Source organism: Hemicordylus capensis, chromosome 2 (genome assembly GCF_027244095.1).
Source record: "Hemicordylus capensis ecotype Gifberg chromosome 2, rHemCap1.1.pri, whole genome shotgun sequence".
Taxonomy (NCBI): domain Eukaryota; kingdom Metazoa; phylum Chordata; class Lepidosauria; order Squamata; family Cordylidae; genus Hemicordylus; species Hemicordylus capensis.
The window spans coordinates 161,321,629-161,345,864 of NC_069658.1; the positions used below are offsets into that span (position 1 = coordinate 161,321,629).

Consider the following 24,236-nt stretch of genomic DNA (forward strand, 5'->3'; position numbering starts at 1 on the left):
GGACTGAGCAATCAAAACCCCTGCTTAGCAGAGTCCTTGGTAGCTTGGGTGTTTTGAGTCTTGTTTCTTTTGCAGTCCCCCTTATTTCTCTGTATGGGCGTTTGAATTCTTTCTTATATTGGTATTTGTTGGTGTGTTGGCATGGGAAAAACTGGTTTTGCGTGTTCCCTGTATATGCAGAAGATGTTGCCATGAAAGTCTTTGCTGTATATTTTGACTTTTTGAAGGACTTCATTGTAGAATCTGTTGTGTCATTAAAAAGGCCTTTTCCATCGAAAAGTAGGTTTTCCACTTGGTCGTGCATATCTGGCTGGAGTGTAGTAGACCTAAGCCAGGCATACCTCCGCATTGTGACGGCCGTTACCATGGCTCTTGATTCAGTCTCAGCTAGGTGCTTAAATGCAGTAAGCTGTTGTCTGGTGATGCAGTTGTTTTATCATCAACCTCTGTATATTTAGCTTGCAATTCCTGTGGAGTCATGGTGGATGAGTCCTGGAACAGATTGTCCCAAAATAAATGGCTGTAGTGGGTCATACAAGCCGTGTAATTCACAATCCTGATGGCAAGGCTGGATGTTGACTTTGCATCCAAGCACATCAACTTTTCTTCCTTCCTTATCCACATGAGTGGCGTGTCACCAACCTCCTTTTGCTGTGCTGGCGCAGTCCACTACCAAGAAATTTGGCACAGGGTGGTGTATCAGGTATGTATTGTCTGTTTCCTGTATTCTATATAGGTTTTCAAGTCTTTTAGGTGTAGGTGTAGATGTTAACGTTTCCCAGGAAGTCTTTGCTGTTTTGGTTATTACTGGCGTCATTGGTAGCGCAGCAGGAAATGATGATCTGGTGTCTGCCATCATATTGTACACTGGATCTGGCAGGTCAGTCTCCAGTTTCTTTAGATCCATTCCCAGGGATTCTGCCATTTCTTTTACGAGGGCATGGTATGCTCTCAGTTCCTCAGCTGGAGTTACAGACGGTCTTGATGTCACTTCAGAAGGTGGGTCAGAGAGATAGCTGTCCACATATGAGTCAGTGTCCTCTGAGTCCATAGAACATTCTGCTAATTCTGGAGATGATGGAGGACTCATGGTCATTTCCTTATGTTATCCTGCAGCTGGTTGCCTTGGCATATTTAGCACATTGCACAATTATAATGTATTTGCCGAAGGAATGCGTTGATTATTTTGCTCTTTAACTGCAGGTGGATGCGCGCCTGATAATTGTTATAACTTCCACTGCAGGTATTCAACGTAGTCAGCTAGCAGATGTGCTGGTTGTGCAAGAGGTGGACCAAGTATAGCTTGTATTTGAGCTGGAGTGTGGGGCTGAGTATTGTTTAGCCACTGCCAATCTTGTTTTGCTGATATTGAGGGTGTCTTGGGAGGTGGTATTATAATTGCATCCTCCTCCCGTTCTTCCTCCAAAGTGCTTTGGAAACCCTGGAAAGTGGCATTGGTATGGGGGTTTTAAGAGTTTAAGAGCTCCAGCAGAGTATTTGTTCCATCTTCTCCCTGGTCTAAATTGCCTTCAAGGAAAGTAGTAGTTTCTGATCGTGTCAATCCTGCCCCTATGCCAGTAGTACTTGGGGTCGAGGGTGATTGTGCTGGCGTGTGTGTGGGAGACAGTTGGAGGTGTCTCTTCACTGTCGACATCGGTACCGAGCCTGTGGCCGTTAGCCTAGTCCCCTCCCGTTCTAAGTCATTAGCAGGAGTACTTTGCAACTGTGTGCTGGTTGGTGAAAATGCTGATAGGGTTTTTACTATGGCTTTTGTTTTGTTGGGTCAACTCGGCAATGGTTTCTTTGCTTATACGGGCTTTCGGTTCCCCAAGTCAAAGGGCTTTCGTGAGCAGCCATTGGTGACGGTGTGCAGTGTCGTTTAGCCAGTACAGGCTCTTCTCGGTCTGGGGAAGTTTGATGTGTATGTTTATGTTTACGGTCCTTGTGCTTGTGCGACTTCTTGGGGATTCCCTTGGGCTTTTAAAAACGTTGTTCTCTTGACCTGGTTTTAGACTGCCTTAACTCAGCAGATCTGCGGTCAGGTGGCTTCGAGGTCAACATCGAGGTTGCTGTCGATGGCAAGTTTGGGCATAGAGTGGGTGGGCTCAGGGCCTCCTCATACAAGGTGGCTCTGAGGTGTAAAGCTCTATTTTTTTGAGTCTGCCTTGAGAACCCACAGCAGATTTCACAGGTTTTAGTATTATGACTCTTCCCCAGCATAAGAGGCAGGTGTCATGATGGTCCGTAGTCAGTAGTTTTGCCCGGCACTTTATACAGTGCTTAAATGTTGTCTTCGCCTCCATTGCTGGGGCTGTGAAGCCCATTTCCTGGCTTCGTTTAGACAGATGCCTCAGTTGTGTGTTACTTTAGTCTCTCACACTTATTTAATTCTCTCATACTTAGACAAGTTACTGTTACGTTAGTCTCTCATGCTTAGTTAATTCTCTCACACTTAGACAAGTTACTGTTGAAAATTTGTTCCTTTTAAGGAAGACATTTCATTTCTCTCTAGAAGATACGTCGTTTCCAATGATCCAAGTAGCGTAGCCAAGGTCTAAGCGCTCTGGCGGTCAAAATGAAACTGACTAGTAGACGCCCAAACGCTGCATATAAACAGAAGCTCAGCGCGAACGAGCTGTTGGGTGGGCACGAGGAGCTATCTAATCAGCTCAGGAGGTTCCTGCACGGGCGTGGAACCCATTATTCTAATGAGCCAACAGATCACTATCCAGTTTATCAGGTTCCTCCTCAGGTGGTGATGCTGACTTTTTCTTTGGAGAGGAAGGTGGTGGAGCAACCTTAGACAATCACTTTTTGTTTTTCAGTCGTAGTTGTTCAGATTGTAGCCTCTTCCTCTTCGACTATTTTTACTTCAGCCCTGAAGATGCTAGTACCAAGGATTTAAATGCTGAGAATTTAAGTACGAGGATTTTGGTGCCAAGGATGTAGTTGTAGCCATAGTGGTTGTTAAATAGGCCGAATGGATTTGTAAATCTATCCATACATCTATCTGATTTCGACTATGACTGATGGAGCTGGTTCAAGTTGTGGGACTATAGTAGGGGATGCATTGTGGCCGATGAAGCTGAAATGCAGCCTAGTTTTTTTTCCCCAAATTCAATTTTTATTCATTTTAACAATAATATTATTATCATTCATAACGAACAGAATAAATAAAAATGGACTTCCCACACACCTCTCTTCATGAAAGATCAACTATAAAATTTACCCTTGCTATAATAATAATTCAAAACATAAATTTAAACCCTTACAAACACAGTTAATCTTCCCAACCTGCATTTTCCCCCCTAAATTTCAAATCCTGCTGTAAGATCCATAGTAGGAAAATAATTTTTTAGATACAACAAAAATGGTTTCCAATCTTCTTTGAAACATTCTAAATTCTGGCCTCTTATCAATGTTGTAAGTTTTGCCATCTCCGCATATTCCAAATTTTTTATCAGCCAATCTTCTTTTGAAGGCAGTTCATTACTCTTCCATTTCTGTGCATATATAATTCTGGCCGCTGTGGAAGCATACATGAAGAGTGTTAAGTTATTTGTAGAAATTACTCCTTGTGTTATTCCCAATAGGAAGGATTCTGGCTTCTTAGGAAATGTCATTTTAAATATTTTCTTTAACTCATTATATATCATATCCCAGTAGGCCTTAGCCTTCCCACAGGTCCACCACATATGAAAAAAAGTACCTTCAGAATGTCCACACTTCCAACATTTGTTTGAAACATTTTTGTACATTAACACCAATTTTTTTGGTGTCAAGTACCATCTATACATCATTTTATAATAGTTTTCTTTTAAAGCATAACATGCAGTGAATTTTAAATCATTTTTCCATAGCTTTTCCCAGGCTGCCATTTCTATATTATGCCCCACATCTTGAGCCCACTTTATCATGGTCGTTTTAACCACTTCCTCTCTTGTCTCCTCCAGAAGCAACAGTTTATACATTTTAGAAACTAATTTTTCATCGTTTTGACATAATTCCTTCTCAAAGTTTGAAATCTGATCCTCAAATCCAACTTTAAAGTCTTTCTTATAAATCTCATTTAACTGATGATACTGAAACCAATCTCTAACCAAATTTTGTATTTCAGTTAAGCTTTTTAACTTACAATCCTTTTCCTGAAAATGTAACAAATCCCTATAGGTACCCCAACACATTTGCATATTTACTTCTTTACGTGATAAAGCTTCAATCGGAGATATCCATAACGGAGTTTTAGGTTCCAACCAATTTTTATATTTTAACCACACCCTCATTAAACTCCTTCTCACATAGTGATTCAAAAAGTCTTTATGTATTTTACTTTTTTCGTACCACAGATATGCATGCCATCTGAACCTTCTGTCAAATCCCTCCAAATCAAGAACTCTAGGGTTTCTTAATGTTATCCATTCTTTTAACCACGTCAAACAAACAGCATCAAAGTACAACCTTAAGTCTGGCAAGGCAAGACCACCTCTTTCCTTTGCATCTGTTAAGTTCTTAAAATTAATTCTTGGTCGTTTCCCCTGCCAAACAAACTTAGTTATATCCTTCTGCCATTGCTTAAAACAAGTCAAAGTGTTGATTATGGGAATAGTCTGAAAAAGAAATAACATTTTAGGCAAGACATTCATTTTCACCACGAAATTCTTCCCATTAAAGACAAATTCTTTTTAGACCATCTTTGTAGATCAATTTTCACTGAATTCCATATTTTAACATAGTTATTTGTAAACAACAAGGAGTTGTTATTTGATAACCAGACCCCCAGATATTTAACTTTCTTCTCCACTTTCAACTCACTTATTTCAGAGAATCTGTCCTTGGTTTTCTGATCCATATTTTTAGTCAAGACCTTGGTTTTGGTCTTATTTATATAAAATTCAGCCAGCTGGCCAAATTGTTGTATTTTATCTAAAAGTCTTTCAATCTTATCCATTGGGTTTTCTAAAAACAGCACAACATCATCTGCAAAGGCTCTCAACTTGTAGTCTTGTTTCCCAATTTTGGGACCATGTAATTTATCATCTTCTCTGATACTTCTACAAAGCACTTCTAGAACCAGTATAAAAAGCAATGGGGAAAGTGGACATCCTTGTCTAGTCCCTTTTTGTATTACACAGTTGTCTGATAGTTCCCCATTTACAATAATCTTAGCATATTGCTTCGAATAAATTGTCTTAATTGCCCTAATAAAATTGTTGCAAGCAGTCATTACTTCTAGTAATCTCCCCATAAATTGCCACGAAATCTTGTCAAAAGCTTTCTCTGCATCCAAAAAAATCATCGCCATGTGTTTATCATTATGTTTTTCATAATACTCCATTACATTCAAGACTGTTCTGACATTGTCTCTCAATTGTCTCATTGGCAAAAATCCAGCTTGATCTTCATGAATAAAATGCCTTAATATAACCTTCATTCTTCTTGCCAAAATAGTAATAGCAATAGCAATAGCAATAGCAATAGCACTTACATTTATATACCGCTCTATAGCCGAAGCTCTCTAAGCGGTTTACAATGATTTAGCATATTGCCCCCAACATTTCTGGGTACTCATTTTACCGACCTCGGAAGGATGGAAGGCTGAGTCAACCTTGAGCCCCTGGTCAGGATCGAACTTGTAACCTTCTGGTTACAGGGCAGCAGTTTTACCACTGCGCCACCAGGGGCTCAAAATGGCAGCAAAAAGTTTGTAATCATTATTTAAAAGTGAAATTGGTCTATAATTTTTAACTAAGGTTAGGTCTTGATCTGGTTTTGGGATTACTGCAATATTTGCATACTTCCACGAATCCGGCATAATCCCTTTTTGTAAAATATCATTCATAGTCCATTGGAGAGGTTGTAAGATTTGATCTTTAAATGACTTATAATACAAAGCTGACAGTCCATCAGGCCCTGGGGCCTTGTTGGGCTTACTTTGATTTATTGCTTCTATTACTTCCATGATTGTTATAGGAGCATTCATAATTTCTATTTGTTCCTCAGAAAGTTTTGGAATATTTTTGGTCCTAATAAACTGCTCATTTTTTTTATCTTCAACTATTTTACCTTTATATAATTCTGAATAGTATTTTAAAAATTCCGCTCTTATTTCCTTTCCATCATAAGAGAGTCCATTTTTTGTAAGTATTTTGGATATATAATTTTTCTTCTTCTCAAATCTGATTTTCCAAGCTAACAACTTGCCTGGTTTGTTTGCGAACTCGAATGTCCTTTGCTTAGCATATTTCAAATTCCGTTCAAGTTAATTTGCTATTAACATAGAAAGTTGTTGTTGTAGCATTTTGATAGCTTGAGTAACCATCTTCTTATCTTTAGCCCATAATAGTTCCCTTTCCTTTTTAGAGATCTGCATCAATAATATCTCTTTTTTCAATCCTCTTTGTTTTTTAAAATATGTATTTTGCTGTATAAAGAAACCTCTCATAACCGCTTTACTTGCATCCCAGACAATTTTATTGCCCATTCCTTGGTTTCAATTCAATTCAAAATAGTCCTTTAACTTCTTTTTGGCTTTCTCCACAACGTCTTTTTCAGAAGGTATTCATTCAATCTCCAACGAAATGAAGTCGTTCCTTCCTTCTTCCATGTAAAACAAATTGGGTTATGATCTGAAAAGGTCCTAGGTAAAATATCCATTCTTTTCAAACATGGTGTAATAGCTTTAGATGTCCAAACCATATCTATCCTTGAATGTGATTGATATCTTTCAGAAAAATAAGTATATTCTTTTGCATTAGAATTTTTAATTCTCCACAAATCATAGAGATCCATGTGTTCTACTAAATCAAAGAATGCTTTAGGAAGTTTATCTTGTAAGTTCCTATCCAATATATCGGATTTTCTTTCCAAAGATGTTGAAACAACTCCATTAAAATCTCCCAGTATAATCAAATTGACATTCGATAAGTCCGCCATCTTTTGATCCAAGTAATTATAAAATTCGACTTTCTTTTCATTAGGGGCATAAATTCCAATTATCACCATTTTAATTCCAGAGATTAGAATTTCCAGTGCTAATAACCTGCCTTCTTCATCTTTAAAAATCAATTTAGGTTCAAATTGTTGTTTAACATAAAATACTACCCCTTTTTTTTCTTATCTGAAGAAACAAATTCTTGTCCTAAAGCCTTATTAACCAAAAATTTTCTATCTTACTTTCTAATATGGGTCTCTTGTAAACATACAATGTCCAAATTTTGTTTCTTAAGAAAGTGAAAAACTCTATTTCTTTTAACTTTTGTATTTAAGCCATTAACATTCCAAGAAAAAATTCGGTAATTTCGTTTGTATTCCATGTGATCTAATTCAAATTATGTGTTGAAGGAGCAGGATGCTCAGGAGATAAGTCTTTTTTATATTTCCGCCAAAATTCTTGCACTTTAAGGAGCTCAGTGAATCTATTCTTCTTGCCCTTGTAAAAAAAAGAAACTCCCTCTGGTAGCTCCCACCTAAAGCATATTCCATTGGCATTTAATGCGTCAGTCAGAAATTTGTAATCCTTACGTTTTCTTAGGATTCTAGCTTGAATTTCTTTCAAAAATTTCATCTGGTGAGCTTCAATTGTGAGGCCTGTAGTAAAATAAGCCTGAAAGATTCGCTCAGTAATTGATTTAGAGCTAAATTGCACCAAGCAATCTTTAGTTAATTTATTTCTTATAGCAAAATCCGAATTTAAACGAAAAGCTGTCTCAGTCTGAGCCTCCATCTCTCCAGCTGTAATTCTCAGAAGTGATGCAAGTTCCTCTCCAAGTAATTTTTTAATGTTCTGGTCAGCTTTCTCTGGGATGCCCCTAAACCTTAAAAATCTCTCTTTTTGTCTTAATTCCAGCAATGCCATTTGATCTAATATTTTTTCTTTGTCATCTTTCAGTGATCCCACATCCTTCTCTAAAGTGTAAACCCTTGATTTAAATTATTTATTGTCGTGCTAATTTTTTGACTGTTTCTTCAATATTTGATGTTCTATCATTTATTTGTTGCATGCTTTGTTTCACTTGAGCCATATCCGAAGTAACTTGTTGGAGAGCAACAGCATTTGATTGAAGTATTTGTGTCATCTCTGATAGCTTTTGATCCATATCTAAAGGCGTTTTAGTTTACCCCACACCTGGACTTGGAAGGGAAATTTTCCTGGGTTGTAAATGTATCTGACTCTGGTGAGATTTCTCTTTCCCTTTCATAGTATAATAGAAGGGTTAGAAAGGAAAAAACACATGCACAGCAGGATTTAATGTCCTTGATCTCAAAAAAGAAAGTAAAAGCCTGTGTTTGTTTCCCAAGTATAAACAGTTCTGCACCACAGCTTCTGTATCTTATCACTGGCAGTTAAAATTTTCTTACGGTAGTGTGAAATGCCTATGGTTCTAACTGGGCCTATCATTAAAATGATAGACAGTCTCCACAGCAAACAGCAAAACGTCTCTTCCATAAACTTCAAGAAAAATAGAGAGAAAAATGGTAATTCCCACTAATAAGATCTTTTTCCAGGAATTAAATTTTTTTTGATCAACAGTTCAAGTCTTGGGTTCCAATATTTAGCAAGCAAGAAGATTGAATTCCCCTCCCTAATTGTAATAGGAAAAAGAAACTTACAGCTGTGTCTTAAGTTCTGTGGCGTCTTTCCCAAAAACGCAGGAAGAATTCCAGCAAGTTGTCATCATCAATCACTTGAGAGGTGAGCTTCTTGAACTTTAAATCATTAGTTAAATCCAAACCATAGAAATTGTCTGCCAATTAGCTTCGGTCATAAAGATGTTCGAGAAAGAGATAAGCTTGATGGAAGCCTGCCTCCGCCGTTCAACCTAAAACAGAAATTGAGTTCTTCAACCCAATTCTGAATTAAGGAGCTGGCTTAGGAGAAACGGTGGGTTATCTTGAGTCAACCCTTTAATCCAGGATGACGTGGGGGGGGGGGGTTGAAGCCTCAAAACCCTCTTATTTTCTCCTTCTCGATCTCCCCCTTTCAGAGAAGCATGCAGCTACATTGGCAGTCCAACCGGAAGTCAAAATGCAGCCTAGTTGGCAAAATGATAGAAGTAGCCTAGATATTTGTGGCCTGAAGTGTACATTCCAACAAAATGGCTTCCAATCTTAAGGCCCAATTCCTTCGTGCCTCTCTTGTAAAGCTGAGACACCCAGAACCGGAATCAACACTCCGCCCTTCAAGACAAATTAGGCACTTGTGGTGACTATTAGTGGAGGGCAATTTCCCACTGCAAGAAACACTTCTTATGAGATCACCCGGCATTGTGTGTGTCCCCTTCAACTTTGCAATGTCTGGACCAATATGAACCAAAATGGTTAATACATACAGTTGAAGGGACACCTCAATGCCACAGTTTATGATGATGTCATCTACCATTCATGATGGTGAACACATAAACATTTGAGATGCAAGTGGGCTAACTTGTGGACTATCTAACTGATTTGAACCAAATTTGGCACAGTTGTACAGAAAAATTTGCTACACCTGTAGGGACACATAGGGACAGCTCAAGGGCATAGTTTGTAATGATGTCATCCATCCCAATTCAAGATGGTGGACACATGAATATTTGAGGCACATGTGGACTAACTTGTGAAGTGCCTAACTGATCTGGACCAAATTTAGTCCAGTTGTAGGGAGAGTGAAAGGAAAGTAGGCAGATTAGTTCTTACCAGAATTACTTAAAAATAATTTTTATTGATCAGTTTTACATATCTCTTTAGAGAAAAACAAAACAGTTTTACAAACAAAAAGTAGCAATGATGCAGCAAAACGTTAACATAATAGGGGATATCTATCAGACACAAGACAATGAGGGGGGGAGGAATGACGAAAAAGGGACTATTATTCTTATTTCAGAGAGAAAGAACATCCAAAATGTAAAATGTCTCCTAGAACCACAGAAGAATAAGGGGAAGGGGAGACACAGGCAAAGGAAAAAGGCAAACATCGAAAGGAAGAGGACTCTAGGAAGAAAGTTAGGAAAAAAACTAAAACAAAGCGGATGAATAAGACCACGATTTTACTAGAAATTGCACTTCTCTCTCTTTTAGGTGATAATGGCATAGAGAAAGGCCCTGAAGAGGCACTCACTGTGGCCATGAGCGAAAGACTCACACTGAGTAGGACACAAACTGAGTAGGCAAGCGAGGGTAGAGTTGCCACCAAAAAAAACCCCTCTCGTGTGCAAGCTTTAAAAGGTTCCAAAGCTGGTCTCTGCACATGCACAAAATCCCATCACAGAGACCACACAGAAGTGCTCTTCTCTTTGTCTGCGGCAAACACTAGGGATCCAACAACCACACCAACTCCCACCTGACAAGTTTCCTCTAGCAGATCATACTCAATACAACAAAGGGAAAGCAAAATCACTCCGTTTAATTATGTCTTTGTAGCTGGCCTGTAAGGAGAGGAGCTGGATAAAACTAATGTATTAATAAACTCTTTTCAAGCTTGCTCTAATTGTTCATACTGTTACTGTTGTGCAGTCATGTGGTGAGATACTGGGGTTAGTGGTGGTGGGTTGTCTCTAACAACCTCAAAGTGCACTTAACTTGGAGCAGTTACCACTGTGGCTCTCCAGGACTCGTCGTTAACCCTCAAGATGAGCCTCTTGCATCACAGACCAACTGCAGTTAAGGTGCTGACAACTAGAGGGAGCAGGGGAAGCTCACTAATGCAGGTGTAAGGAATCAGCAATCTATACAAACATGGAGTAAACTAATGTCACATAATAGCCAGCAGCAATGGTATCAATGTCCCTAAGGACATCATGGAAAAGCTATGGTGAGTCCTTTGTCAGCACCAAAAGTGTATGAAGACATACATATTGCACCAGCTGAAGCTAACATGAAGAAGCTCTGACTGGAAATGAATGGGACTGATGCAAGGTAAGGTACTAACAAGCAGCCTGATCTTATGCACATTTACTCAGAAATAAGTATCAGTGAGCTCAATAGGGCTAACTCTAAGTTGTGTGCATAGGACTGCAGCCTAAAGACACTTTTTTCAGCATCTTGAATGCTCTTCTGATTCACAGATGTAGAAGTTCTATGATCAATAACTGCATTCATCATGAACATCTTGCTTGGAATTTATGTGGTACAGTCTTGAGATGCAACTCATGCCTCTTGTCCATTGAAACATAAGGACATCAAGGGTGTGGATAGTAAGACTGCTCCCATTTACCACAATGAAATCTCATAGTGGACCTCAGGGATTTCTTGCTGAAGTTTTACAAAAGAGTCCCCTGTCTGGATAACCTGGTTCTCTTAACCTGATTTGTGAGGTTTCTGAAGACGTTAAAGCTCCTCTCACGATCAGTGAGAAGAGCTTCTTGGTTCGGTTCGGGCACAATATAAAAGCCCTCCGGACCGGTTCGGCATTCCGGCGGTCCGGAGGTTCGGAAGGGCGGGGGAGTCTCTCTTCAAGGGGGGGGAGGTAGTACTTACCCCCCCCCGCTGCTCTCCCCGCTCCGGCGCTGGTATTTTCAAAAATCTTCTGCGCCCATCGTCGTTATCCAAGCCTCAAACGGAGCAGAGCTAGCGGTGCGCATGTACCCTTCGCGGTGCGCATGCGCCCTTCGCGGTGCGTGCGGCCTCCGCCGCTGGCACGCGCGTGCCGCGTGATGTATGCAGCGCGCCAGCCAGCGGCAGAGACGAGCGTGCGCCGCGAAGGGTGCATGCGCGCCACTAGCTCTGCTCCGTTTGAGGCTTGGATAACGACGACGGGGGCAGGGGCGGCAGGGAGGAACTCTGCCGCCCCAAGAAGATTTTTGAAAGTACCAGCACCAGAGGGGGAAGAGTGGCGGGGGGGGGGAAAGTACTACCACCACCCCTTAAAGAAAGACTCCCCCCAGTGCCGGACCACGCTTCTGTGGTTCCGTGCACATCCCTACTTCTTCTGGGTCTGCGGGGAGAGCGGGCTTAGCCTGCTCTCCCTGCAGACAATCCAAAGGCAGCCCTGGGTGGCCGGATTGGCCACCCACACAACTGCAGGCTGCGTTACGGAGCAGGCAGGTGCTGCAGGGATCAGGAGCTGCGCTGCCCCTGGAAGTTCCAGGATTGCCCGCGCGAGTGCGCAGGGTATCCTGGAGAGACCCCCGAGCCCGGGAGGCTGCTTGCAGCCTCCTGGTCAGGGGTCTACTTGTGTGTCACCATGTACCACAGCAACACACGAGCAAAAGGATGAGGTTAACGGAGTGCTCGCTCCGTTAACCTTGTCTAAGGGGAGAGGTATTTATGGAGGCTAGCTGCCGGGAGCCGCGCGGCTCCCGCTGCAACACACGATCGTCCAAAAGCAGGTGAGGCTCCCTTATCCCACTGTTGGACAATCGTGAGAATAGCCTCAATGACTTCATTTGAGTTCTTTCTCTGTAAGCCTTTCAGAATGTATGACTAATGGATGGAATTTCAGGGTGGTCTAATACTGAAGACAATTGAAAAAGCAAAAGAAGCTAATGACATGGCAGCTATCAGTTGATGGAGTACCCAAACTGCTTTCATGTAAGCAAGAAAATTGGAACTTAATTATCCAAGGGCCATCCTGTTTTTCATGTGCCTGCTTCTGCAGCACATGCAAAGGGTCTGAGCATATGCTATCTTATATGGCTGACCACCAATTACCTAGGGATTGGGGTGGGCTCTCCCTCACTGGAGTTCTTCAAGCAGAAGCTGGGCGGTCATCTGTGACTGATGCCCTAGCTCACAATCTCCTACATTGAGCCAGAGGTTAGATTAGAAAGCTACCTCCAACTCCATGATTCTATTACTACATTTACAGAATACTTAGTGTTGAAGAGACTAGTCCACTGAGGGGTTCAGGCTTTGGTCAGTGAGAACCAGTTCTAGGGTCTCCTAGCTGGCAGGCTCAGACTTCAGCCTGGTGGCAAGCCTTGGGGCTGAGACTGGCTCCTCTAGCTTGACTGCTCCTCACTCCTCACAGCCAAGACTCCATTCTGCTGCTCAGGGCTGGGGTTATTGCATCCTTAGGGGTTCAGGATTGGCTGCAACTCCCTGCCGAGCATAATCAGTGACACAATTCAGATAAATCATCCTGAAATCTGGAATCTGTAGCAGGGATTCACTGCTTTTGACTTGAGGTATGCCATTAATTAATATTTCACACACCAATGTATTTATCAAGATCATCGTCTTCTCCACGTCGCTTCAGCTTGGTGTCTTTTTTAACGACGGTTGTTGATACTTGTGCTGGATCAGATGTCGCCTTCTTTCCTTTCGCTCCTTTTCCGCCAGCCTTGGCTGTAGCAGGCTTTTCCTTTTTGCCAGCACCTTTCCCTTTCCCTTTCCCCTTCTCCTCTTTCTTTTCATCCTGATCCTCGACTCCCTACCAAATTAGAAAAACTAAATCACATCTTATGAAAGTTAGGGGGAAACCACAATATTATTATGTTGTACTCCATTTTAAAAAATCCAAGTCATACTTGGACCTAGAGTCATGGAGAGATTAATGATGTGTCAAATTAAGGCACACAGTGGGGCAAGGCACATGATAAACCTGAGCAGGCTGGGAGGGTGCAGGGGGAAGGCTGCACTTAACCTCCCTCTCTCCCCAGATGACCGAACTTTCCTCCATCAGCATACCTCCCGTGTGCCCACACAGACAGCCCTGCTCCGTGCAGCTATGTGAAGCACAGAGCAGGGCAGAGGGATCTGGGGCCGGAACTTGTTGTTCTGGCCTCCAGGCATCCCTCAGTGCAACGCATGGCATGCACCCATCTCTGTGACTCCTCTGTGCACCTTTCTCTGTGCGGACAGTCTATGCACTCATCTCTGTGACTCCTAGGGCCGCATGTAGCCCGAGGAATCACATGATATCCAGTAGCTGAGCTAAAAGCTGGGTTTCTTAAGGGGGCTAGGCTGGCGGGGTGCAGAGGGATCTGCGAGGATCCCTCCACTTCTCACGACCAGCCTATCCTTGCTTGGGGCAGCCCAGGCAGTCTCAACATGTAAAGCTATGTTTTATCTCAAAAGTCAAACAGAAGCGGGGGAAAGCTAAAGAAAATTGTTTGTATGATTTGGTTGCATTACATTTATATTATGCTTTTCTTCCATCATGGAGTTCTAGGTAGCAACGTACATGGTATTTCCAGGTGATCTTTCATTCAGGCACTAACCATGTCTAGATCTGCTTGATTTCAGCATGGAGGAAGTATTGTGTACCTTCAGCTTATAAATTGTTGTTGAAGCCTCCCTCATTATTGACCGAGCGTTTTGGCTTCACAAGATTGAAATGAGACCTCTTCAGTTGCTGAGGTGTTATGGAATGTTTATTAATGTCCCAACTGGGCAGTAAGGTAAAGTAAAGTGTGCCATCGTTGATTTCTACTCCTGGCACCCACAGAGCCCTGTGGTTGTCTTTGGTAGAATACAGAGGGGTTTACCATTGCCTCCTCCTGCGCAGTATGAGATGATGCTTTTCAGCATCTTCCTATATCACTGCTGACAGATATAGGTGTTTCCCATGGTCTGGGAAACATACCAGCAGGGATTTGAACCAGCAACCTTCTGCTTGATAGTCAAGCATTTCCCCACTGTACCACTTAAGGTGCACACAAGGCCTAAGGACTGATGTTTCTAAGAAGGGGTACAGAGAAGGGAAGTGGTGGCACTATCACAAAGTAATCAACCACTATTGACTATTACAACTACAAATATTTACTATATATACCACTGTTCAACAAAAGTTCTCAAAGCAGTTTACATAGAAAAACAAATAAATAAGATGATTCCCTATCCCAAAAGGACTCACAATCTAATAAGCAATATCAAGCAGACATCAGCAACCACCACTGGAGGTGTGCTGTGCTGTGCTTGTATAGGGAAGTTGCTCTCCCTCTGCTAAATATAAGAGAATCACCACTTTAAAAGGCGCCTCTTTGCTCTGTTAGGGACATAGGAAGCTGACTTATACTGAGTCAGACCACTGGTCCATCTAGCTCAGTATTGTCTACCCAGACTGGCAGCGGCTTCTCCACGGTTGCAGGCAGGAATCTCTCTCAGCCCTATCTTGGAGATGGCAAGAAGGGAAATCAGAACTTTATGCATGCAGGCATGCAGATGCTCTTCGGAGAGCAGCCCCATCCCCTGAGGGGAATATCTTACAGTGCTCACACATGTAGTCTCCCATTCAAACCAAGGTGGATCCTGCATAGCAGAGGGGACAATTCATGCTTGCAACCACAAGACTAGCTCTCTTCTACCACAAAACCTGCTACCACAAGACCAGTTAGCAGGTTAGACCAAGTGTGCAAGTAGCATGTATGAAAATAACTGGTGTGTTCTGTGTGATTAGTGTAAATGGGTCTGTTGAAATGTATTGCAAGAAGTGAGGCAGGAGTTCTGAGGAACACAGACAAAGCATAAACATCAGCATAGCACTGATTACAAAGGGCATTACATAAAATACAATTTGAAGTACATTCGTTCATGGCATATAGTTCTTAATTCAAAATTACCACAGTCAAATTTGCACAACTGCCGAAAAGAGTCAGGTGAGCTGCTGAAAGAGAACTATTATCCATCTAAATTTACAACTCTTTTATCCTAAAATTTCCCATGAGCAAGCAGAAAGCCCTAAGAGAAATATATAACAATTCCAGTCCTCTCCTAATAGGAAACATGGAATATGTCTACACTGAAAAGCAGTATATAGATAAGTGTAATAGTAGTAGTATACATATAGTACACGGTTACTCTAACTCAGAAGTAAAATTAACCCTTTTTCTTCACTACAATAATCCTTTCCTTCACTAATCCTTATCTTTGAGAAACAGAGAGCAAACCTAGATAGCCAGCCGGATTAATTAACTTTACAAACTCTGCAAACATTCTGAAATACAAACATGACATTTCAGGTGAAAAGGTTGTAGGTAGGTCATCATTTCTTAGGCCTAGCTCAGGGTTCTCAAACTTGGGTCCCCAGATGTTGTTGGACTACAACTCCTATCATCCCACACCACAATGGGCAAAGACCATTGTGGCTGGGGATAATGGGAGTTGTAGTCCAACAACATCTGGGGACCCAAGTTTGAGAACCCCTGGCCTAGTTGAATCAAATGAAGGAAAGGAAGAAAGGGGTGATCTTATTTCACTATCCATGGTGCTAGTATTGCCTTCTGTAGCTGGCAGTGGCTTTCCAAGGTTTCAGAGATCTTTTCCAGACGTTCTGAGGTGCTGAGGCTTGGTGAAGCATGTGCTCTACCACTGAACTATGAACCACTGAACCTCCCTCAATGCTGGGCCTTGTCACTTGTTTTGGTTTTTTAAAGGGCTACAGATCACTCCAGCTTGGTTGAAACAAAGCTCAAATGGGAAAGCCCCTAAATAATTACTCAGGCCCTAAATAATTAAATAGAAAAATGAAAAGTAAAAGAGAAGTTTTTAAAAGTACATATTTTCAGCCTCAGAATATTGATGGACACAGATATAGGCACTTCTATCAGTACAAGAAGAAAATAACCCACCTATGAATGTATCTATAAGCACTAGAAAAATAAATGGGGGAGGGGGGTGGGATCTAAAAAATTCTTTATTTGTCTTATATTCTACTGAAATACCTTCTTTTCAGCAGCCCTTCTTTGTAAATCTTTCTGTTTGAGGCAAAGCATCTGATATTTAATTAACTTCCCAATCAGAGTCACAGGAAGTGGTTCCCCAGTATCCATAACACCTTTTGCTGCCTCTATTACCTGCAAAGGAATAAAGGAGGAGTCTGAGTACAGAATTCAGTACAAGTGGGGACCTGAAACAACATGTTGCAATGAATCACAGGCCACATACAGGGCACGCCCGAAAGTGTTTAACTCCCAGGCTACTTACAAGAGTGCCTCTGTTCAAGGTCCCAATCAGCCTGGAAAAGAAGCCTAGTAGTACTGTCTGCAGCTTACAGTGGGGTGGGGAAGTGTTCAGGAGAAGGGAAAGGTAATCCCACCCCCACCCCACCCCCGCTTACCATTCTGACACCTTCCCTCACTATGTTATATAATGCTAAAGGTTTTAGTTGGGGGCTGCCTACCAGTCACAAAATTTAAGTGCTTTATCACTATTTAGAACTGGGGGAAGGTTTTTGGTCTTTCCCCCTTTCTTCAACCCGGAAATCTCCTTGTATAAAACAAGTTTTTTAAACTTCTAACACACATCCTCCCTGATCCTACTGTCCACTGTAAGCCGTTTGGGGCCAATTCCCCCACTTCCCTTTTTCTTCCATCCTCAGCATGCTGTAGGTCTTGGAAGCCACAGGGCACAGGTTTTTATCCATTTTTTTAAAAAAAATCATTATTGTTTTCCTTTATTTTACAAATGAATATACTTCTGCATATCCAGGAATACATGAGCATGCAGGAAACACTAGCTTGTTCTTAGCTAATCCTATTTCATTACCAAATACTAAGAACCAAACCGAAGTTCATATGAGAAAGGATGAGGATGACGACAATAAATTTTGAGGTTGACAAGCTGGAACATGTTTATATTTTAATCCTCTTTTCTTTAGAAAATATACTTTATTCATCTAATATTGGGAACAGAAAGACCCCAATTGCCACAGTTTAAAAACAAGATGCATTTATCTGTTAAATTAAATGTTAAAAAATATTAATTATTTGAAAATTAGTGTTTATAGTAAAAGGGTACAACTATATAAGGGTGGCATATGGGTCATGTAATGATCCACAGTGTTAATTCCTGAGGGGAAATGAAGAACAGTGAATGATTAACACCCCTTTTCTTCACTGCTGTCATCAGCATAAAGTAGCTATTACATTGCTACTTTTCCACCAAGTGAGTTCATAGCAAAAGTTATATTCAGACTGGGGTGTTCTTCTCCTTGACACGCTCGTTTACTGTATACAGGGAATTTTTGATAGGGAGATGCATTTAATCATGTGAATGATTAAATCTACAATCGGAAGCAGTGCAGCCCAGAGAGAACTATTATTTATTTATTTATTTATTTTATTTTATTTCTATACCGTCCCTCCAAAAATGGCTCAGGATACCACTACATGGTATCCCATTATACAACTTAAATCAAAGTATTCATGACATGCCTTAGAAGTCATTCTGATTTGATCCATGGTAGGAGTGTGCAAAATGGCTCGATATAGAACCGGTTCACTTCACTTCAAACTGGTTCACTTCAACCGGTTCAACTGCAAACTGGACTGGCCTCAAAAAAAGGCAGCTGAGGTAGAAGAGAGGGTTGAGAGCGGAGGAGGCATCATTGACTGCTAGCCCAGCAGCCAGATCACTCTCTTCATCCTCCTCCCCAATCCCTCTTTTCAGTGCAACCACCACCCAGTCCGAGAAAGAGGAGGAGCAGGAGGAAGTCATTCATGGACCTTCTCAGACCTGGATGGAGGGTGGTGGTGGTGGTGGTGGTGGTGGTGGTGGTGGTGGGCTCAGCCAGGAACCAGCAGCCCCAGTAGTACCACCACAACCAAAAAAGTCCAGGACTGACAGCAGCATGGTGTGGAAGCTCTTTGAGCTCTTCCAGGATGACCCTTTACATGTTTTCTGCAACTGCTGCAAAGCACAGGCCAGCAGAGCAAACGGACTAAGCGTCTTGGGATGTCGATGCTGAGGCATCATACAGGGGTCCTTGCTCCTGCTGGCAGTGCTAGGTCAGCTGGTGTGCCCTCAACTAATAGTGATGGGGCACATGCTCCTGCTCTCAGGCAGGGGACATTGCCAGTTGCACAGTGGGTACAATCAGCGGGCAAGCAGTCTGGTCGGCCAGCATCTCGTCGCATCACCCAGACCACTGAAGAGGTGATGGCTCTGGATGACCAGCCATTCTGGGTGGTGGTGGACACTGGCTTCCATTGGCTGCTCCAACTGTTTGCCCCCGACTACCAGATCCCCTCATGCACCACCTTCAGCAGGCGGGTGGTGCCCTCCCTGTTCTGGGCATGCAGAGAGGTTGTGTCAAGCACAGCAGCACCTGACACCAGTATGCACTTCACTACGGATATGTGGACTAGCCATAGTGGAATGCACACTGCTTTCCTGTCCCTCACACTGCACTAGTGGGGGCAGGAAAGCAACAGGACATCTGCTGCTGCTGGCGTGGCCAGCCCCACCCATGCAAAAAAGTCCAGGTGGTCTAAGATGCATGTGGAGCTGCTGGACACTGACCACATGGCAGATGAGCTATCAGCGGCCATCGGACACCAGGTGGAAGAATGACTGTCAAGGCAGCCAAACTTTTGCCAAGGGTTCCTGGTCACTGACAATGGTGCCAATATGTTGAGGGTAGCCTGGCAGCTGCAGTTTGTGTCCATCCACTGTATGGCACACACTCTGCACCTGGCTCAGAGAGGCTACAGACAGGTAATGTCAAGGTCTCCCCGCTGGAGACCCTGCTGCCGCCACTGCTACTCTTGTGGAGAAATGCTGCAAGACAGCAGGCCATTTCCCCAGAGTGAAAAGGCTAAGCAGATACTCCAGGAGAGGCAGTATGAGCTCCGCCTGCCTGAACACCTGATCCCTCAGGATGTTCAGACCCAGTGGAACTCCACCTTCCTCTTGCTCCAGCACCTGCAGGAGCAAGAGTTAGCCATCCACTCCCTGGCAGGGACATGTGGCTTGGGAGTATGTGACCTGTAGGAGCTCAGTTCCAAGATTATCTTGACACTCGAGCTGTTGCCACAAACAGCTTGTGTGCCAAGACAGCAACACTGAGCCAGGCTTTACCCACTGCTCTTCTCCTGGAGAAGATGATAGGTGAGCTCCAGACCTCACTGACCACTGGGGAAGCATGCACCCTGGCAGGTCGGCTGATGATTGGAGTGGTGGAGTGGCTCAGCAACACGTTGGGTCAATTGGCAGAGCATGTTTTGGCCTGCCTCTGTGACCCAAGGAAGAAGAGCAACACTGTCACCCCAAAGAGCTGCCCAGGTGGATGGACCTCTGGGTTCAAGAGGTTAGACAGGAGAGGAAGTAGGTCAGAACCAGGAGGAGAGTGCTGGAGCGCCTACTTCTAGTGCGCACTCCACCCCCAACACCAGCATCACCACCAGTTGCCAAACCATCAGCATGGTGTCCTTGGCAGCACCAACGCAGCTTGCAGTTCTGCTCATGTTATCCACCCAGTAGTTCACACAGGGGTGCCAAGGCACCTTGCCAGGGCTACAGGAGGAGCCAACCAAGCCCTGCATCAGTGCTGAGTAGTCTGTTCTGCAGTACCTGTAGGAGCCAATAATGGCAGACCCAAAGATGGAGCTTGTCCTGTTTGGGGCAGTGCATTACTAAGTCTGGCTGGACTTGGAAGCGGTTGCTGGACTCTCCCTCTTGTGCCCACCAACCAGTGCAGACTGAGAGGGTTTTCTCCACAGCTGGGGATGTGGTGACACCCCATCGCTCACACTTGAATGCTGGCTTGGTGGAGCAGCTGGTCTTCCTCAAGGCCAGCTGGGCTGTCCCAAGCTGGACGTGGAGGGTGAGTGACTTATGGTCACTCCCACCCACTGAAACATCACTGTCAGCTCACCCCACCCTGGCCAACCCCCAAACCAGATGTGTCACAGTCACATTAGTCACGTTAATGCTGCTGACACATGCAAACATGCATGCACGCCCACCACCAGGCCTGAGATGATGATGGACTGGTTCCCTGAGGCCCAGCATCAATCAAAGGCTGTAGTGGAGCAGGCAGGAAGTTTGAATTTTTTTGATGTATTTTAGTGTTAACTTTTGTGTTACAGTTAACCTTTTTCCCAAGCAGACATGCACGCCCTGCATCCCCACAACCAGGGCCCATGATGAGTGTTGACTGGTGCCCTGACATGTGTCAGCCCGGCAGGCTGTCAGCACAGCCAGGGCCCAGCAATCTGAGGCCAACTTATATCAGACACAAAGAGAAGAAAAAATACTTCTTATCAATTAACTATGTGGTTTTCTTTTTCTCAACACTGTTTAATATGCTTGCTGTGCTATTGCTGCTGCTATGATTGATGACTGACTATCTGGTTTTGCTGGATTTCAGATGGACAAAGGCAGAGCTTGGTTGCCTGCCTTTGTTGAGGTTTGGTCTGTGAGATGGTGTTGTGGTGAGAAATGGGACAGTAGAGCTCAGCTCTCCCTAGTGTGTGCAATATTATCTTGGTGATTGCTGTAAGATTAGCTCCATGTCTGTCCTTGAGACCAACTAACTTGTGCTTCACTCACTGCTCTGGTGGTCTCTGATTTGGCATTGCAAGGTATACTCAGTCAAAATGTGTTGAAGAGGTTGCTCTTCTAGTTCAGCTCAGCTTATGGCTATGCTTGTAAATAATGCTGCTACTGCTGTTGCAATGGTAAGCCCCTGCTAACTGGGCAAAGAGGCACCTTTTAACATGGTGATTCTCTTTATTTAGCAGGGGGAGAGTAACTGGCCCTATCCACCCCCAGCACAGTACCTCCAGTGACTGTTGCTGGTGTCTATCTTATGCTTCTTTTTTGATTGTGAGCCCTTTGGGGACAGGGATCCATCTTATTTGTTTATTATTTCTCTGTGTAAACCACCCTGAGCCATTTTTGGAAGGACAGTATAGAACCAAATAAACAAATCAAATAAACAAGCAACAAATGGAGCAATAATTGTGTGTCAGTGTATGGGAGAGCAACTTGTGCCACTAACGTAGTGTGGGCACCTGGCACTGTGGCTGGCAGATTCTAGGTCAGAGATTCTTTTTTGGGCTGTGTTTTGAGCCATGCTCTGTGTCGGGAGATTCCCATTTTTTGTAGTGTATGTGTCTGTGTCTGTGTGTGTTTCACTTGTGTGGCAGACTTGCATGCTGTTCTGCTAGTAGGGTTAGGGTTGACCTACTGACCCCCCAAAAAATCAAAAATTCATTAAAAATCACCCACTTGCCTGATTGTTTTATGGGCTGGGTGATAGATGCCACCTATCGCGCCGCCCTATGCACTTTGGTATCCCTAGGCACTACCCATGGGGAATAATGGGCTGGTTTGAGTTCCCATTATTCCCTATGGGTGAATGATTCAAACCGATTGATTAGATTTGTGGACTGGTGGTCCAGTTCAAATTTGAACCAAACTGTGGAAACTGGTTCCATGTACACTCCTAATCCATGGACCATAAAGTAAATACCACCAATCTAAAGTATCAAAATGGGCCACTATTGAAGAGAAACTGCTATAAGAGGTGCATGGCTGACACGATTTTGTCAAACTCTTTGTATGACAGCAAATGAGCCATTTTGGAAGGGCGGTATAAAAATCAAATAAATAAATAAATTCAAGGAATAAAATTAGTTAATAAAAAGATGATTTAGTTATTTGGTTAATAATAGATAATTTATGTCATTGCTATAACATAGCTATTTCAACTAGCTTTGTTAGTCAGAAAACTGACTACGGGAACCTTGCTATTATTTTGCAAATCAGCTGTTATCTGAGCTACAAGTCCTGAAACAAATGCAGTCAGAATCTTACCAATGATAGTTTCAGAAATATTTTTGGGCACTAGAGTTTCTGTCCTAATGCAATTTCCCCTTTTCTTGTCCATACTAATTCGGTTGGTATGTTGCCTAATTGTGGTGGAATAAAGTTATTGAATTTTCTTTGGGTGATGACAGCAGCATGAACATACAGATACACTGTCCAGATGTGTGGCACTGACAAGCTGTTTTATGACTATGTTTTTTACAGCTTGTTTCCACCAAATTTCATACAACTTACTAACATCTGGGACCTTTCCTTTAGAGAAAACTTAAGAATAATGCTAGACAAAAACTCCTCACAAGTTCTTATAAGATAGGGAGAAGTGTTGCACTTGTGTTCTCTAACAACATGTATCTACATTGTCAGTATTCCTGAGGAAGACTCCTCACATAGTAGTGACTCCTCACATTTTGTTTTCAACTAAATTGGATATATTTATGGCCTTAGGATGAATGAGGTGTTACTCCAGATTTCTGACATTTTCTCATTCCCTCACACCTTTGGAGAATTTACATGGACTGCATATGGTGTCAATTTTGCTTTTGCAGACATGCACAGTGAATGTTCACGCTGCATGTCTTGTCTGAACTAGGCAGCATTCTAGGCTTTCTAGCTGGGTAAAAATGAAAACAGGGGAGAGGCACTGAACAGATCGTTTTAAAAAACTGAGAGGGGACAGCTCCATGTTTCAGCCTTATTTAGATGTATGTTTTGTTTCAAGGACTAGTAATATCCCTTGAAAAAGAAGTAATCCAAAACATGTTGGACATATAAAAATTTTTTTGGAGGAATCTGAGGAATTTTTGAGGAATCTGAGGAAACTCTCATTTGTTTCTTTTATAGTGGGGTGTACATTTTAAGGGTATACCCTTGCAAATTCACAAGAGAGAGAGGTACTCTTTGGTTTCTGACCTGAAGTGGAAGAGTGAGGATGGAAGGGTTGCTTTCACTCTGAACCATTAAGAACAGGTGTATTAGAGAAGGGCACTGTGTAAGATTATAAGCAGAAGTAAAAGCTCCAGACACTCAAACAAGTCAGCCAAATTAGAGATTCATTCTGCAGTAATTTTATCCTTTTCTTTATACTTCCCCCTAGGTGGTATCATCTGCAAAGCCCATCAGTGCATTCCTACTTCCCTTTCCAAGCTCACTAATAAAATACTAAATTATCACTAATAAAAATACTAAATTAATAGATCTCAATAATTTCCTAAGGAAATCCCCTAGTTAGTTCTGACCGAGCAGTATCCAGGCTAGCACGGCCCTTGAATTAAAGAATGGCTCACATGCTGTGATTTCTTTGGATCCCCCCACCTTACTACCCTGATGCCCCTGAAAATGCATCCCTAAGGATTGGGGACCCTCAGGAACCTATATCCAGCTATAGCAAAGGGAGTTATGTGCAGGCAATGTTATAAAGCTAGGGAGGCAGAACTCTGGATGCTGCTCACTTATCAGAAACAGATTCAGTGCACCCAACCCCCATAAACCAAAAAGGACTATGACAGTTCTCAGGCTTAATACCTATTTATCCAAATGCCACAGTGAAAATGAAAGGGGGAGGGAGGAACAAGGGTGACAGTCTAAAGCACAGTTTCTCAACCGCCGGTCCCCGGACCGCTGCCGGTCCCCAGGGGGTTGAGTGCCGGTCCGTGCAAGTCCTTTAACACCTCCTCCTTTTCAAGCATGCCAGTCCTTTAACACCCTGGAGATTAGCTCCCTGGAGCTAATCTTTAACCAGGCAGCCTTCCCTGCAGGGCTCTGTCTTC

At 42.8% G+C, this 24,236-nt stretch overlaps 1 protein-coding gene across 6 annotated transcripts in view; it reads right to left on the minus strand.

Moving 5' to 3' along the window:
• The window catches only part of SPAG17 (sperm associated antigen 17), a 211,004-nt gene that overhangs the window by 172,672 nt on the left and 14,096 nt on the right, over positions 1 to 24,236 (minus strand). For all 6 annotated transcript variants that reach the window (XM_053288500.1, XM_053288499.1, XM_053288498.1 and 3 more), the window contains exons 4-5: positions 16,581 to 16,712; positions 13,132 to 13,348 (exon numbers count right to left, since the gene is read on the minus strand). In XM_053288500.1, coding sequence (XP_053144475.1) covers positions 13,132 to 13,348; positions 16,581 to 16,712 — 349 coding nt within the window. The remainder of the gene's footprint in view (positions 1 to 13,131; positions 13,349 to 16,580; positions 16,713 to 24,236) is intronic.